Source organism: Equus przewalskii, chromosome 2, assembly GCF_037783145.1.
Source record: "Equus przewalskii isolate Varuska chromosome 2, EquPr2, whole genome shotgun sequence".
NCBI classification, from domain to species: Eukaryota; Metazoa; Chordata; class Mammalia; order Perissodactyla; family Equidae; genus Equus; species Equus przewalskii.
Window position 1 is genome coordinate 38656146 of NC_091832.1, and position 15097 is coordinate 38671242.

The window sequence follows — 15097 nt, forward strand, 5'->3', positions numbered from 1 at the left end:
TGTGATTCTCTGAAGATAATGTGGACGGAGGAACAGGTGGGCAAGAAAGCAGGTGCAAGAACACCATTTAGGGGGAAAAACCCTGACGGAGCTAGAACAGACCTAGGCAGATTCTCTCTCATTCTCAACCTTTCCATCCTCCAAGACCAGACTCGGCCCTCCCCTCACCACCTGGAAAGAGAGGGAGACCCACTCCTCCCTCCTGGTCCTCCTGCCCCTGAAGGATGCTCCCGCCTTTCGTAGGTTTACAGACATTTTTAATGTCAGGCATCCCAGGAGGGAGAGAGACCCAATGAAGAGTCATGCATTGAAATTGCCCCAGTGTGGCCTGGACTGTAATCTCCCTTGCAGACACACACTTTGCTGTTGCTGCTAAAGACCCAGCGCAATTAAATGGTGTCCACCAGTCGCCCAACTCAAGGTGGATGCTAGGATCCTCAGTCACCTTGTGTTTGCATTAAGAAACTTCCACACCTAAATTCCACCCAAGGGCCCGTCTTTTCTCCCGTAGAGAGCTCTCGTAGGAGAAGGTACCTCCTTACTGTGCTGACCAGCAGATTTCATCCGTCTACAGGTCATAAGAACCTGGAGAAGAGCAAACCTGCAAGTTCTACCCGCTTTGCAAAAGAAGGCAGCCCAGTGAGTGGCCTTGTCCTTTCTCTCTTGGGTCTTAAAAAACTCATGTTTACTTTAAGTTCTCCTCCAGCTCACGGAGGTCCTAACAGCTGTGTCATTGGAGTGAGCACAGGTCCCACAGCGACAGACTTCTGCAACACGGCAGCTTCTGCGACTCAGCGTCCTAGCTCAGGCCTGTTCACCACTTGGGAAGTTTATGACCCTGGAAAGTGAAGCGCAGACATCACAATTCTTTAATCTACCGAGGGACCAGATGATAGCATAGGGTTCTTCTTGTGCCGTGCTGGGCTCATTTACCAGTGATCACCTCCTTACCAAGAAAGGCTGCAAAGGCTCCACCAGCTGCCTTCTGGCCTCAGCATGGCCCCAAGGGTCTACTCACAAGGGCCAGTGGCCACAAAGGAACTTTTGTTTAAATTGGGGACAGCCAGGGTGGTACCATCTGACAAAGTGGGATTTTTAATGAACACTTAGTACTCAGGGGAATGAGCCATTTCAGCTGGAGCTTTCTTAGCCAAAGAGTCGTCAGGCCCAAGGGCTAAACTGGGGCCTCTGGCAATAGGCTCTGTGCAGGCAAGCCTGCACTCTTTTGAAACCCTCCAACTTTCTCATGACCTTTCTCATCACCCTCAAAGGCAACTGGCTGGTCCTTCATGCTAGAGCAGGCAGGAGAGTCTTTCCAGGCCACCAGACAACATGTTAATGGGGCCTGTGTTGCACTGGCAGGCCAGTCTTCTGAGCTACCCACATCACTGGCTCCCCGATGGACCTAAAAATAAACTATGTCTTCACACAAAACAAAGTCCAGGAATTCTGTTTCAAGCAGAAAAATTGACCGGTTGCTAAAACGTGGCCAGAGCTTTCTGTAATCTAAATTATTCCATTTCTGCAGGCCAGCGGAGAGCAAAGGCTCTGGACATGGTCTGCTGTGGCTTCTACAACTGCTAATCTGTATTAGAAATTTGTGTATGGGTATCGCTTTCTTGAGACCCCAGTGATCCTCCTAGAGAATCAACTCTAGTTTAGGATGGGCACATCCTCTTGTTCTCTGTGAACTACACAATTTCATAATCTCCCCTGGCTTGGGCACCAGAATTACCATCTAAGTCCAAAAATGTTGCAGTCGGAGAAGTTAGTCCCAAACCCATTCAGAAACTTCTCCTTGGGAAATTGAGCTTTCTCCAGAATCCAACTTGAAGGTGGCCAGACTAATTCGGTCTCATGTTTCCCAGAAAACATTTGAAGACTGGGTGGGGATGGCAGAAGTTTGGTTTGTTTGCGGAAGGCCTGCTGGACAAGGAGATAATATCAATGGCTCCGGGGACCAGTTCCCTCTAGAATCTGTCCCCAGAGAGGAGGAGGGCTTGGACCTGAGGGTGGCGGGGACACAGGTGACGCCAGCCTAGGTCATTGCAGGACCCCTCCTTGCTTACACACACACAGGTACACACCCCTCAGAAGGCCCTGTCCTGAATTCTGCCTCTCCTTCTGCCATGTCCGGGCCTGCAGCCCTGGGCAGGAATCTTCTCTGCCAGCCCCTGCCAGCTTAACACTGAATTTAGCTCCTAGATCTCACCCTGCCAAACCCCTGACACAACTCTCAGGGGACTTCCCCAGGGGCCACTCGGTGTCATTGTGGAGAGACCCAGCATGCTGATCCCTGATACCGGTGGGAAAGACACAAAGCACATTCCAGCCTTCAGTGGAACTGTGGGCCTGGAGGGGGTGCCCTGTGGTTCTAGAAAGTTCCATTTAAGGTGGAGATAAGCTCTCAGGGGGGAATTCCAGCTGTGAACCTTTCCATCAAGTTTCCAGACACTAACTGGGAAGAGGGATACGACTTCAAGACAAGTAGAAACAAAAACCACCCACGTAGGCTGTTTCTTTCCCCTGGGTTAACAGAGCCAGGAAGCCATCATTTACCACTTCACACGTCACCTCAGGACACAGGGAGTTCTACTCTGCAATGGTCTTCCCACGAGCTGGTGAGTCTTAGTTTCCAAAGAGCCACAAGAAGCATGACCTAGTAATCTCTTTTTTTTTTTTTTTTTTTTTTTTTTTTAAAGATTTTATTTTTTTTTCCTTTTTCTCCCCAAAGCTCCCCCGGTACATAGTTGTGTATTCTTCGTTGTGAGTTCTTCTAGTTGTGGCATGTGGGACGCTGCCTCAGCGTGGTCCGACGAGCAGTGCCATGTCCGCACCCAGGATTCGAACTAACGAAACACTGGGCCGCCTGCAGCGGAGCGCGCGAACTTAACCACTCGGCCACGGGGCCAGCCCCATGACCTAGTAATCTCTTGGTCCGTTTGTCCTTTGCCAGGACAAAGATGCCAAAAGCAAATCCATAGAAAAGGCAGATCACCTACAGAGAAGGACTCCAAGATCAGTAGAGGCCCACAGCAACCATGGAAGCCAGAAAACAGAAATATCATGCCCAAAATGCTGAGAGGAAAATAAGCCAACCCAGAAATCTATCTCCAGCTGATGTCATCCAATAACATCGGCCAATAAACCTCCAAAACTTTTGGAGGTCCTTCCACAGAGTCCTTTCTGTGGCTGGTCCTGGTCTCCACCATAGCCTGGGCCCTACCACTGATGACCATCTCACCTGTCACCAGCCGGGTCTCTAGAATCCAATCTTCAGACCTTGGAGTTCTCCCTACAATGCTCCCAGCTTAACTGGGGTGGGGTGTTGCCTGGTGGAGGCGGGGAGGAGGTGTGGGGGGCTCTCTCCCTCAGACACCACTTCCTTCTTCACCTGTCTCAGCACTATAGGTTTCCTCTGTGCCGATGAAGGTGTGTGCTGGCACCCGATGTCCCAGGGCACATCTCAGCTCTGCCTCCTGCCTCCCCACCCTCCGCTCCTCTAGCTAGACCCACTTCGAGCCCCTCCTCCCAGCCCTTTGGACACCTGCTTCATTTGGAGCACTAATCAGGAGATGGACCTTGCCTTGTCCCTAAACAGACCTTTCTCCCTTCCCTGGTAGACCTCTTGGTCTCCCATAGCCCTGAGGGGTGGCCCATGTGTCCCTTCTGACCAAAGGCCAGGAGTTCTGACCATTCCTGGAGCCCTCTCATCCCTGGTGCTCCTGACTGGGGCTGCCGTCTCCCCAGAGATTCAGAGGGCCCCACGGTGTAAGTTCCTTTCGAGACTCACTTCTCATCTTGGAATAAGGCCAAGACTCTGGCCTTTTCGAGTCCCCAGGAGCATTCCTTCTCAGAGCAGCTTGCAGTCCCTTTAAATCTCTCCCAAGAATTGGCTGTCTTCCCCCAGCCCATCAACCTTCTGGTTCCCTGGACCAGTAAGTAGGGAAAGCACCTCCACCCTCTCACCTTTACTCTAGTCTCCAAACTGGTCCCCTTTTCAAGTGTCCTAACTAGTCCTCACTCTTTGTAACAGATAATGACTTCAAGAAGATCAAAGAGAAGATTTCAAGTTTCCAGAAGTCCCAGAATGCAAGCGGAGCCGAGCCTGGGCACTCGGCTGCCCTCACGGCTTTGTCGTCTTCCTGAGCTGGGAGCCCTCCGGACGGATCTTCTCCTTGGTGTCTGAGGCTGGGTCCCCCTCCTAACGACATGCTAGACCCTGAAGATTAAAACAAAAGGTAAATACAGGCACTAGAGGGGACAGCTGATACGAAGGACGAACGAAAGCACATTTACCTTTCCAGGAAAAGCCCAGACTATGTCTGTTCCATCTAGCTTATTCCTTACATCCTTAGAAGGATAGATGAGATCGGAATTGGTCAAAGGAGCTGACGACCAAAAGAAAGACATTGTGTAAGACTACAGTAAAACAGGAAATGGGTTATTCATCAAGGTCTAAAAGTCACCACTATAAAAGACGAGGGAAGGGTGGGGATACTAATACATCACTAGTACTAGGATTATTTTTGCGTTTCCACAGCCTTTTACAATCTCCCCTACTCCAAATATCACACTGTCAGTGTCAGGTCTTCAAGTGATCCTTATTGCTCTGGGGTTTCCTGCTGACCATGTGGAAACACTCCTCGCTTCTTTCTCGCCCAGCGATTCGCGCTGTGGGCTGGGCCTCACTCACCCACCAGCCACCTCAGAGGGGGACCAGCCCTGAGGAATGTGCTTTTCTTCCCGATCTGTTAAACCCACAGCCGCTCCATTTCATCTGGGAAGAGGTGGGAGAAGCTTGTCCGGGTCCGAGCTTTGCCCTCGCGTTAAATGTTTATCTGATGAGGAGGAGATGAGGAGAAACAAATCTTGGGTTTCTCAGAAGCTGGTTCAGGTAACCACATTGGACCTAATGAGAACAGCCCACAGGAAGTTAAGCTAGTCAACTAGTGTGTCCAAGAACGAGACCAAGTCTAAAGGTGAGGTTTACCCCGGGCAAGAAAAGCACCTTTCTCGTCCTCTCCTTGCTGGGCTTTCGGTACCCCCTAGACCAGCTCCCAGCAGGAAAATCTACCTGTCGTTTTGTCCCAGCATTTTCACCTCAGCCGAAAGTTGGCATGCCCTGGAGCCTCAGGATTATGTTCCACCTTTGTTTATATTCCCCATCTGCTGCTAAGTCTTATCCAGGTTCCCACAGCTAAGACGAGGGAGAAAACACCAATAGCTCAAGAAAAACACATTTATCACAACGCCCAATGGTCGGCTATCTCACAAAGGGGTGCTCAGAAGCCCCAGGGCTGGGACACTACTCGGCCCCAGCAGACCATGTTTGTTGTATAAGGGAATATGGACAAGAACCAGAGTTGGGGCCTCCATCAAAAGCTTTTATTTTATTCAAGGAAAGGCGAGGGAACAGGATAACAAAGTAGGAATACGACTGAGGCTGGAACAAGAGACCTGTTAGTGAGAACTCGGGCTTCAACTGGAGATCCTAAACTGGGGGCCCACAGGCAGGACACAGCTGCCCGAGTCCGACCCTCTGGAATGTGAAATCTTTCATCAGGTAATGCACATTCAAACATCGGGAGGTTTTGCAGGAAAATCGAGACTCTAGGTTTCTCTTGGAGAACAAGATCCGGCCACACCGGCAACCCCCACAGTAAGGCTGAGAAGCAGCGCCCAGCTCGCCTGACCTGCCTGGCTCCTGTTTTCAACCAAAAATTTGCTTCTTCCACTGACTGTCTTTTAACCTTAAACTGCTTCCTCTGAGATCAGATGCTCCACTTTTCCTTTTAAGTAAAATTTGAATGTCATTTATGCAGCTGCCCCTTATTAAAGCTCACCACGTCACTGATCACGCAAACAAGGTCTTGCTTGACAGTGAATGCAGATAGTGTTACTAACTATGCCGGAAAGACAGACATGACCTGGGCTCGTCCCAGGGAAGCTGGGTCCAGTGTGAACCTTCTTTAAACACCCTTCTGCGACTGGTGGATGGAAGTTCTCGTCCATGCGGTGATTGCTGGCCTTGCGAGTCAAGGAAAGAACAAATGTTGAGTTTCAGGGTTTTTTTAAACAGCAGTGATTAGCAGAGGGAAAAAGTAGCAACTTTTTACTGGTCCCAAAGACATGACTACAAGGAATGTCTTAATGTGCTGATAGGAAATCACAATAAGCACAGTGTTGTGAACTGAACGTGTGTGCTCCCGAAACTCATGTGTTGGACTCCTAACCCCCAGTGTGATGGCCTTAGGAGTGATTAGGTCATGAGGGTGGGGCCCTCATCACGGGGATTAGTGCCCTTCTAAGAAGCAGAAGGAGAGCTTGCTTTGCTCTCTGCTCTCTGCCATGTGAGGCTACGAGACGACAGCCGTCTGCAAACCAGGCAGAGGACCCTCACCACACACCAGATCTGCTGGCACCCTGACCTCAGGCGGCCCAGCCTCTAGAACTGTGAGAATTAATTGTGAATTTCTTTAGCCACTCAGTCCGTGGTATTGTTAGAGCAGCCCAAACTCACTAAGATAGCAAATATTCATAGACAATGCATTCTGTGCCAGGCACTGTGATAAACACTTTATACATATTCACTCATTGCCAGACTCACCACAACTGTACGAATTAGGTAAACTATTATCCTTATTTTATAGATGAGAAAGCTATGGCACAGAGAGGTTAAGGTACTTGCCCAAGGTCACACAGCTAATGAACAGCAGAACAGGGATTTGAACCCACACAGTTAAGCTCTTAAATCCATACAACTAACCATGTGCCCCCACCTCTGACAAGTAGGTCTCTGGAAAAATAAGTCAATGAGAGACCAGCCACTGCTTCTGACGGAATGACCTGTGAGAAGTCTGTGCTGCTCACAGCCAGGGCTCCTGCGCATGCTGCTTATTCCAACACGATACGCACCCAACTTGTTCCTGCTTTCCCTCATACATGCATCATGGGTGGGGACTTCTGAGGTCAAGAGGTGGTCCAAGGGGTGCTGCTGACAGTGCCCGCATCCTAAGGAGATCACCAGGATGCTGAGAAAACCCTACCTGGGTATTGAGGATGAGAGACTGGGCAGGGAGAAGATGCTGGGAGAGAGCAATGAGCAGCCAGCGCCCCCACTTTGTCCATTATGTCCAGCTGGTAGACCTCTTTCCCTTTAAGAGGCTAGGAGTCCTCAATTTGACCAGCTCAACGGACTATTGGATAAACTGTTTCTCCCACTGCCCTTGAGTCTACAAGCTAACCTGAGGGCTCCGAAGAATTAGTCTTTGAAAGAGAATGAACGTGACCACAATTTTGCTTTGCCAGACCCCACTAACACCATTTCATCGCGCAAAGAACTTCTCTTGAAGATGACAGCCATCCCGTAAAAGGACAGGTGATTTGGTTTGAAACAGACGTGTCAGTGCCTTACTGATGAAAACTGCAACGCTGCAGACACCACATGAGGCGTGGAGAACTCAAAGGCAACCAAGACGAGAGTTCCTGACCCCGGGCAGCTCAGAGTCTCACAGAGAAGGCATCGATGAACAGGAACCACAACACAACATGGATAGTACTGTGGAAACACGGAAGACGTAGGTCACTCCCCCTTTAAGCTACAAACTCCCGGAAGGTGGACATCAACTCGTTACTGCAGATTCCACATTCATTGGGAAAAATTTATTTGCTGGCCCGGATGTTCAAAAATGTTTCTGGAGCTGAATTCCTGGAGGAGCTGGGAAATTTGACAAAAGAACAGGAATAAGAAGAGACCGTGGATCCACATGGCTGGAATTTGAATCCTGGCTCAACCACTAACTAGTTAAGAGAAACACTTCCCTTTATGGGCCTCAGTTTCCTCATCTATAAAATGGGGATGATTTTATTTGCCTTACAAGGATGTGACAAGGATAAAATTAGGTAACATGTAAGCACCGTCCCTGAATAAGCATCCAGCAGTGTCAGCTCTGCTTACGCTCCATTGCCAGCAGTCGCTACAATAATTCCTCGCCTAGAATGTCAAAACATATTGTTGTTCCCACAAGAGTAACAGCCAGGTAAGAAGCAAGTCCTAGATAAACACCTCTTGGGGATCTAAAAGGAAACCTTAAAACTGAGTTCCCGTTCCCATAGATGGAAAGACAGGAAGCCGGGCTCTTTCCTCTCTGCTCATCTTCATCTGTTTAACTTCTGCAAAAGCACCCAATGTGCTCAGCTCACAGCAGATGCCATAAATCTCAGTTCTCTCCTCTCTTAGCTATAAATATGGCAAGTGGCTTCCAAACACACAGAGGCTATACGTTCAGATGGGTCCCTATATTGTTCGAAAGGCAGGACAGGGGTTCAGCTGGCAGCTTTCAGCAGGAACAAGGTAATAAAGTCAATAGATGACCAGACCCAGGCTCCAGGTATCAGGCTGACTTACGAGAGGGAGAGACAGACAGACATGGCTTGCATATGTTTGAGTTTCTACAAGGCAAGGAGCGGGAGACTGATCCATAACTGATGGCACAAATGGGGAACCTTGGTGGCAGCTGAGGTGCAACCCAGGATTGCTGCAAAACGGAAGCAGTCCAGGTGTTCACGTCGTGTCACCCTCCTGTCCTCTGCTCTCTTCCACCCTCCCCCTTGAGCCGGGCCTGGAGGCATGCGGTGTCAGCAGGACATATTGGACAGAATGACTTCAGACATTCTAGTCAAGCAAAGCAACCCCGTGAAAATGCTGGAAATGCTGGAAATCAACTAGGATGACACGGGAGCAGCTTAGCAAGTCAGAGCAAGAGAGGAAGTCCCCAGGAGCCATGCCCTGAAAGTTGGGGTCCCCCAACAAACATTTGTCAGGCTGAGGGGTGAGGCAAGAGCCCTTAACAGAGACATAGCCAACACCAGGTCAGAGGGGCACCTGGTCACATTTTGGGGGCCAAGGGGCAGATGGACAAGGAAATTACTCAGCTATACAGAGACTATCAGTACGCCAGCCTGAGACTCTACTGCCCATTCCCTCAGATTTCCACCCAACATCCTCAGTAAAATGGTAGAAACCAGAGTGATGCAGGAGACTGTTAAGTCGGCCAGTGGCCTGCCTGGGAACGTGGCCTTAAGCTCCCACCTGAAGGAGGTCAGGCAGGAAGACTGGAGAATGGCAGCCTCCATCGGTCACACTTGCCTGGCCAGGCTAACTTCCCACCTACCATTTTGGACTACAGCAGGGACCAAAGGAAAGGGAAAGAATTTTGGGCAGGGGGATGCAGGGTCAGAAAGAGAAGAGAATTCAGTTCATAGGACTAATCATTCTGAAGTGGCTGAAGGACCTTGGAGAGGGACAGGGTGGCAACAGCCTCAAAACCCATGAGAGCCAGAACGCGGCTCTCCCCTCCAAGTCGTTGAGAAAGGCAAGACAGATTTTTTAAAAGCCCTTGCAGAAGCCACAGGAGTGCCTTTTTTGAGCACAGGCTGTGGGGTTGGCTGACTGAGGTTTAAGTCCCAACTCTGCCGACATCTAAACTTCACCCACTAAATAGGAAACGCACCATCTCCCTGCAGAGCGACCACGAAGAGGAGGCAGACGTATCTTGCCCAGCCCACGTGCTACATCTGGACACACAGTGGGAACTCTATTCTTACTAGAACTTTCAGATCTACTCTAAATGCTTCCTGAAGCAGCTCCTGCTCAGAGGAGGATATGAGAAAACAAGGCACCACGTAGCAGCAAAAGTGCCAGCAAGGAAGCAGAGTCAGAACCAAATTCTCAGGCTTGAGCCCTTTTCCATTGTCCCACACAAGTTATGTTTACCCCCATTCTGTGTGACGTATGTTGGACTAGGGCAGGGATCAGCACAATTTTCTTCTGCAAAGGGAAAGATAGTAACTATTTTCAGCTTTGCAGGCTACATGATTTGGTCATAGCTACTCAACTCTATTTTTGTAACACAAAAGTAGCCACAGACAAAATGTACATGAATGGGAGTGGCTGTGTACCGATAAAACTTTATTTACAAAGACAAGTGGTGGGCCAGATTTGGCCCCAGGGTTATAGTTTGCCAACCCTGGTCTAGGGCTTTGGGGTTCATCCAAGTTCACACAGCCAGCAAACAGCTGAATTGGGACTGAACGAGAAAGAAGTCCATACTCTTTCCATGACCCCCAGACCATCACAAGCTCACCACCACTAACTGGGTCAAAGTTCTCGTTAGCTTCCCCCAGGCCCAGTTACGCCTCTGTTGTCAGGGGTCTATCCCTGCCCTCCTTAATTCAATGTGCCCTTTTATGCTCATCCCCCCACCTCCACCCCACTAAGCATCCTTGACTGCTCCATCTCTCAGGAATCAACTTCTCCTCCTAAGACATGAGATGCCTACAGATACAAGGATCAACACAAGTCCTCATGGGGACCACACACTGCTGGGGTTAAAGGCACAGTCTCGGACATCAGATGAGGATTCCCATTCCCCTTTCGCTACTTCCCAACTGCGTGACTGTAGGCATGCAGGACCTCTGAGTGTTTCCTTTGACTGTGGAAATTGTTAGGATTTTGGAAAATTAAGATAGTTTATGTAGAACATATAGGAAGAGTTGTTCAAAAAATGGAATCCCGAAAGGCACACACTCTATAATTCTCTCTTCCTCACTATGCTTTGCATTGACCACCACCTAGATCATCATTTTCTTGAGTAAGGACCGTGATTTAATCTTCAGATTCTACGGTTCTTGGCACCGTGCAGAGAGCGCGCATAGGAGGTGCTCAGTGAATATGTCTGACTGACAGCTGCCTCTCACTCAGAAACAGACATGGTTAACACAGCTGTAAGCCCCCGGAGTCCTGGAGTCATTCTCACGTACATCTGAGATCTCATTTGTGATACCGATTGGATCCATGTTTGCTCACAATCCTTTCCACCTCCCAATCGAGTGAGCGCTTTTGACTTAGAGGTTAATTATTCCCTTTTGCCTTTCTTCAGAGACAGCATTCTCCCTTGAGACTGCTGGTCATTATTATTCCACATTGCATTGCTCTCTTGCCATAAGGAATTGTTTTTAAAAAGGAGACAGGATTTCACGGCCTGCTTTAGGCCTGGGAGCCTCCAGAAACTTGGAGAATCAAGCCACAGGGGCAGCATCGAGGCACGTTAGATACCCAGTCTGTCTCCCCCCGAGACTTCAGAGAAGTAGAAAGACATGTGAAACCTCAGTCCAGGAAAGCCCCCAGCCCTGCTTCTCGTGTGGAAGTAGGGGCCACTGAGCCACTGTAGATCAAGCAGTCCATGGACACGTAGAGGGGCACAGCCTTGACCTTCTGGACAAAGCAGCGTCAAATTGCGGGTGGAGAGGGCAGTGCTCAACGCTTCGATCTTCTAGAACTGAGGGCAGCTATGCTACTCTCTGCAAACAGAGATGCCTCCACTGGCCCATGGAAGGATGCTTGCCCACGTCCCCTAGAAATACTCATAAATACTTGACACTAAACGAGTGCTCTCTAGGTGCCGGGCACTGTTCTGAGGTTTTCTGTGCATTAACTTATTTAATCTTTGCAATGACCCTATGAATAGTGCCTACTATCCTCATTTTACAGATGAGGAAACTGAGGCACAGAGAAACTAAGTAACTTGTCTGAGGTCACACAGCTTATGATAGGTGAAGCTGGGACTCAAACCCAGGCACTCCAACAACAGAGCCCTCGTTTACCCACTCCACGAGCCGCCTCTCTGTGCACACACACCCCATTCTTAGAAACCAGATCCAGTTTCTCTGCTCTGTTGCACTGGGCTCCTCTGAGCTCACAGAATTGAAGGCCTGGATGGACCAGGCATCCTCAAGTTCAGTTCTCTTATTTTGCAGCCAGAGACAGATTCCCAGGGGGAAAGGGTAGGGGATCTACAATTTCCAAAGTTAGGTAGCCTCCTAGTGAAAGATCAACACCCACTCAAGCTCCCAGACTCCTGATACAGTGCTCTTCTCACCGTCTTCCAGAGACTCACTGCCAAAATGCACAATTAACACTTTAACACCCAAGAAACCATTGGAGAAACACGTGGTCCTTTCTCCAAGAACAGGAATGAACTCTGATAAAGCAGAGAATCAGGCATTCAATTTCTCATGTGACTCCAACATAATCATAAGCACGGATCAAGTACCAGTCTGTGGGCTCCATCATGGTGACCATTTACGCCAAGCCATTTACCCGTCCCTGGTTTTCTTTGTGACCAAATGCACATTCTGGCAAGATGGCTGGCACAGGGTCAGGCTGCAGCCCACACCAAGTTTTCCCTTCTCTTTACAACATGAGCCTTTAGAAGACAAAGTCTTGAGCCAAGACCAGTGAGGAATCCCCATAGCAGAGCCAAGGGCTTGGAGAGGCTGCCTGGGGCGGACACTGTCACAAGCATCTTGTTCATACCTCGGTGACTAGAGAAGCGTGACTTCACCACCACTGTGAACAACAGGGAGGCGCAAGCTGATGGGAAGACGAGTAGTCTGGCATTGGCATCTGCCCTCAAAAGATGACCACAGCCACCACGTCATCAGATCCCTCCTGAGGCGCCCTCCCTCGTCCTCCGGGTGCCACAGAGAAGAGATGACGAGACAGAGACCAGCACCCTCACTCACCCTGCCCAAGTAGCACATTCAGTCTCATGGCATGTCCTAAAAACTTCAAAGTGACTATGCCAGGCAATCATGTCACCGGCTAGTAGAATCTCAGATTCCAAATTACTTTGAGGGAGAGATACAGACAGACACACAGACGCACACATGGGCCTCCACCACTGGGGACCCCGGTTCCCACACAACACGCTTCCTACCTGCTTCCATAAGTTGGCACTGCTGACCGAAGACGTGGGAGAAGGTGACGGGGCCTGTGGTAGAACTGGATGTCGCCAGTGTGGATTCCATGGCTCTTCTGGGGTCTTTGGTGTTGGTCATGTGGCAGTGTCCAGACCCCTGAGAGTGTCCGAGTGACAGATGATGTCGTTGGTCTGTGGCTACCTGTCACTTCCAAGAAGATGTCCCCGCCCCCAAAGTTTAGAATGTTTCTTCCTGTCACCACCCACTCCTTGCAGTTTTTCTCGAACACCAATCAAGGGAAAAATGAAACCCTGTAGGGCTGGGCAGATCTGGGACAGCTGCAGGAGTTAGATGCAAAAGAAAATCTAAGTTTTACCCAACAGGAGTCGTTTCCTCTTGTCTGGGAGGGGTGACTGGAATTCAGTCACCCACTCTGGCTTCAGAAGGGGCAGGGTACACGGAGCTGCTCAGCCTGGTGGCCTGCTGGAGAGAGCCGGTGCCCCCGCCACGTCCAGCGCCAGCTGGAGGAAGAGCGCTGCCGGCTCCGCGGCGTCTCCTTCCAGGGAGGAGGGCAGGGAGCAAGGCTGCCCCAGGCTCCCCAGGGAGCTGGCCTCGCAGGCCCGCAGCTCCGGCAGCTCCAGCCCTGGTCTCTGTCTGCCTGGACCCGGAGCGCTGCAGTCCCAGGTCCGTGCGCCCCTGGGCAGCCGGCAGCCAGACGCAGACGAGGAGAGCGGAGAGCGGGCGGGCGCAGCACAGGCACTGGGCAGCTGGGGACCGAGGCGTCCCTGGATCATCCTTCACTCCGGATGCCTTTCCCTCGCTGCGTCCCCCTCCTTGCTGGGCTGTGGGGAGGGGAATGAGACATGGCTAAAGAGCCCCTGTTCCCACCTACGGCAGGGGGCCCCCCAGCCCACACTGCCCCCCGTTTTCCATGATGCAGAGGGCCGTTACTTGGAGATATTCTGGATGCAGAGGGAAGTGCTAACTCAGCCCTGCAGGCTCCCGGCTGCTGTAACCTCTTCATGCCCACAGCCGAGGAAGTGGCAGCCACAGGAGAGGAGAATGCCAGCAGTGAAATGCAAAGACCAAATAGAGATGAGATGGAAAATGCCACACGTCCCCCCTGGCACTCTGGTGACACAGAGGGAGTCTGGGTGCTTCATCTTTGCCAAATCAGACCTATTCTGTGCAGAGAACAATCAGTCCCCCGCTCAGACCCCAAAGGGGCAGTTTCTCTGGAAAAAGGGGAGGGAGGGAGAAATACCTTTCACATGATTACAGCAGCTGTTTCAGTGATCCCGCATCTTTGTTTTGCTATTCCATCTGCCGATCACAAAGGTGCTAACTTTAGAGAGACGCTGCATCAGCAGCAGCCAGCATTTTGGATACTTTCCTTGGGGATCCGGCTGCAGCATCGTCAGGATGCTGGCAGCAGCACATCCACAGAAGAGAGAGAATGTGATCCAGCCCGGCAGCAGAAATCAAAGCACCCACGTCTGTTTCCCCAGGAGGACTTTGGTTGAGAAGCCATTGGCCTATTCGGTACTTGAGATACAGAGGGAAAGTTCCAACTGATTTGTAGGCCAGAAAGCCTCTCAAACAAAAGCCTTTTCCATTCGAGCTCTTTGCCAACAAGACGTACACTCAGTGATGTTTGGAGGGTTACTTGGGATGGTTAAGGCAGAGGAAGTTGGGATGGTAAGGCAAGGCAGAGGAAACCTGGAAATACTTCCAAGAGTTCAGTGAAATCTACTTCGTGTTAATGGTTTAAGGTAGCTTGAGCTGTTGCGTGTCCCTTTTCTCACATAGAACAAGTTCTTTTCCAAGTCATGAAATTGTAGGACATCAGAGACCATTCCCTCTGACAACTGAGGTCTAAGATGATCAAGGACTAAGGTTGGGAGAAGACCAGATCTCTTGATAACGGCAGAAGCTCCATGCAGGACAGGAAATGGATTGGCTTCCCGTGCCCGGCTGGCTGTGTAAGCTTCAATGCACCCTAGCAATGGACTGCTGGGCTGCCACTAAAGAAATCCAAGGTGGGTTGTGGGGAAGAGAGGGATGAATAGGAGGAGAACACAGGATTTTTAGGGCAGTGAAAGTGCCCTGTATGATACTATAATGGTGGATACATGTCATTATATGTTTATCCAAACCCATAGAAAGTACAACACCAAGAGTGAACTCTAATGTAAACTATGGACTCTAGGTAACAATGATGTATGCAACGCAGGTTCATTGGTCACAACAAATGTACCATCTGGTTGGGGATGTTGATCATGAGGGAGGCTATGCATGTGTGTGGGGAAGAGGTATATAGGAAATCTCTGTA

At 50.2% G+C, this 15097-nt stretch overlaps 1 protein-coding gene across 4 annotated transcripts in view; it reads right to left on the reverse strand.

The window, feature by feature from the left end:
* KAZN (kazrin, periplakin interacting protein) overlaps nt 1-14223 on the reverse strand; it is a 1021468-nt gene extending 1007245 nt beyond the window's left edge. For 3 of the 4 annotated variants that reach the window (XR_011535473.1, XM_070602782.1, XM_070602823.1), the window contains exon 1: nt 12783-13845. Coding sequence is in view for 3 of the 4 variants with exons in the window: in XM_070602782.1 (XP_070458883.1) it covers nt 12783-12903 (121 nt within the window). In the remaining variant the exon portion in view is untranslated. Of the gene's footprint in view, nt 1-12782; nt 13846-14029 lie in introns of those variants that run through there. The other variant, XM_070602791.1, reaches the window with a different exon arrangement.
* Between the last annotated feature and the right edge of the window lie 874 nt (nt 14224-15097).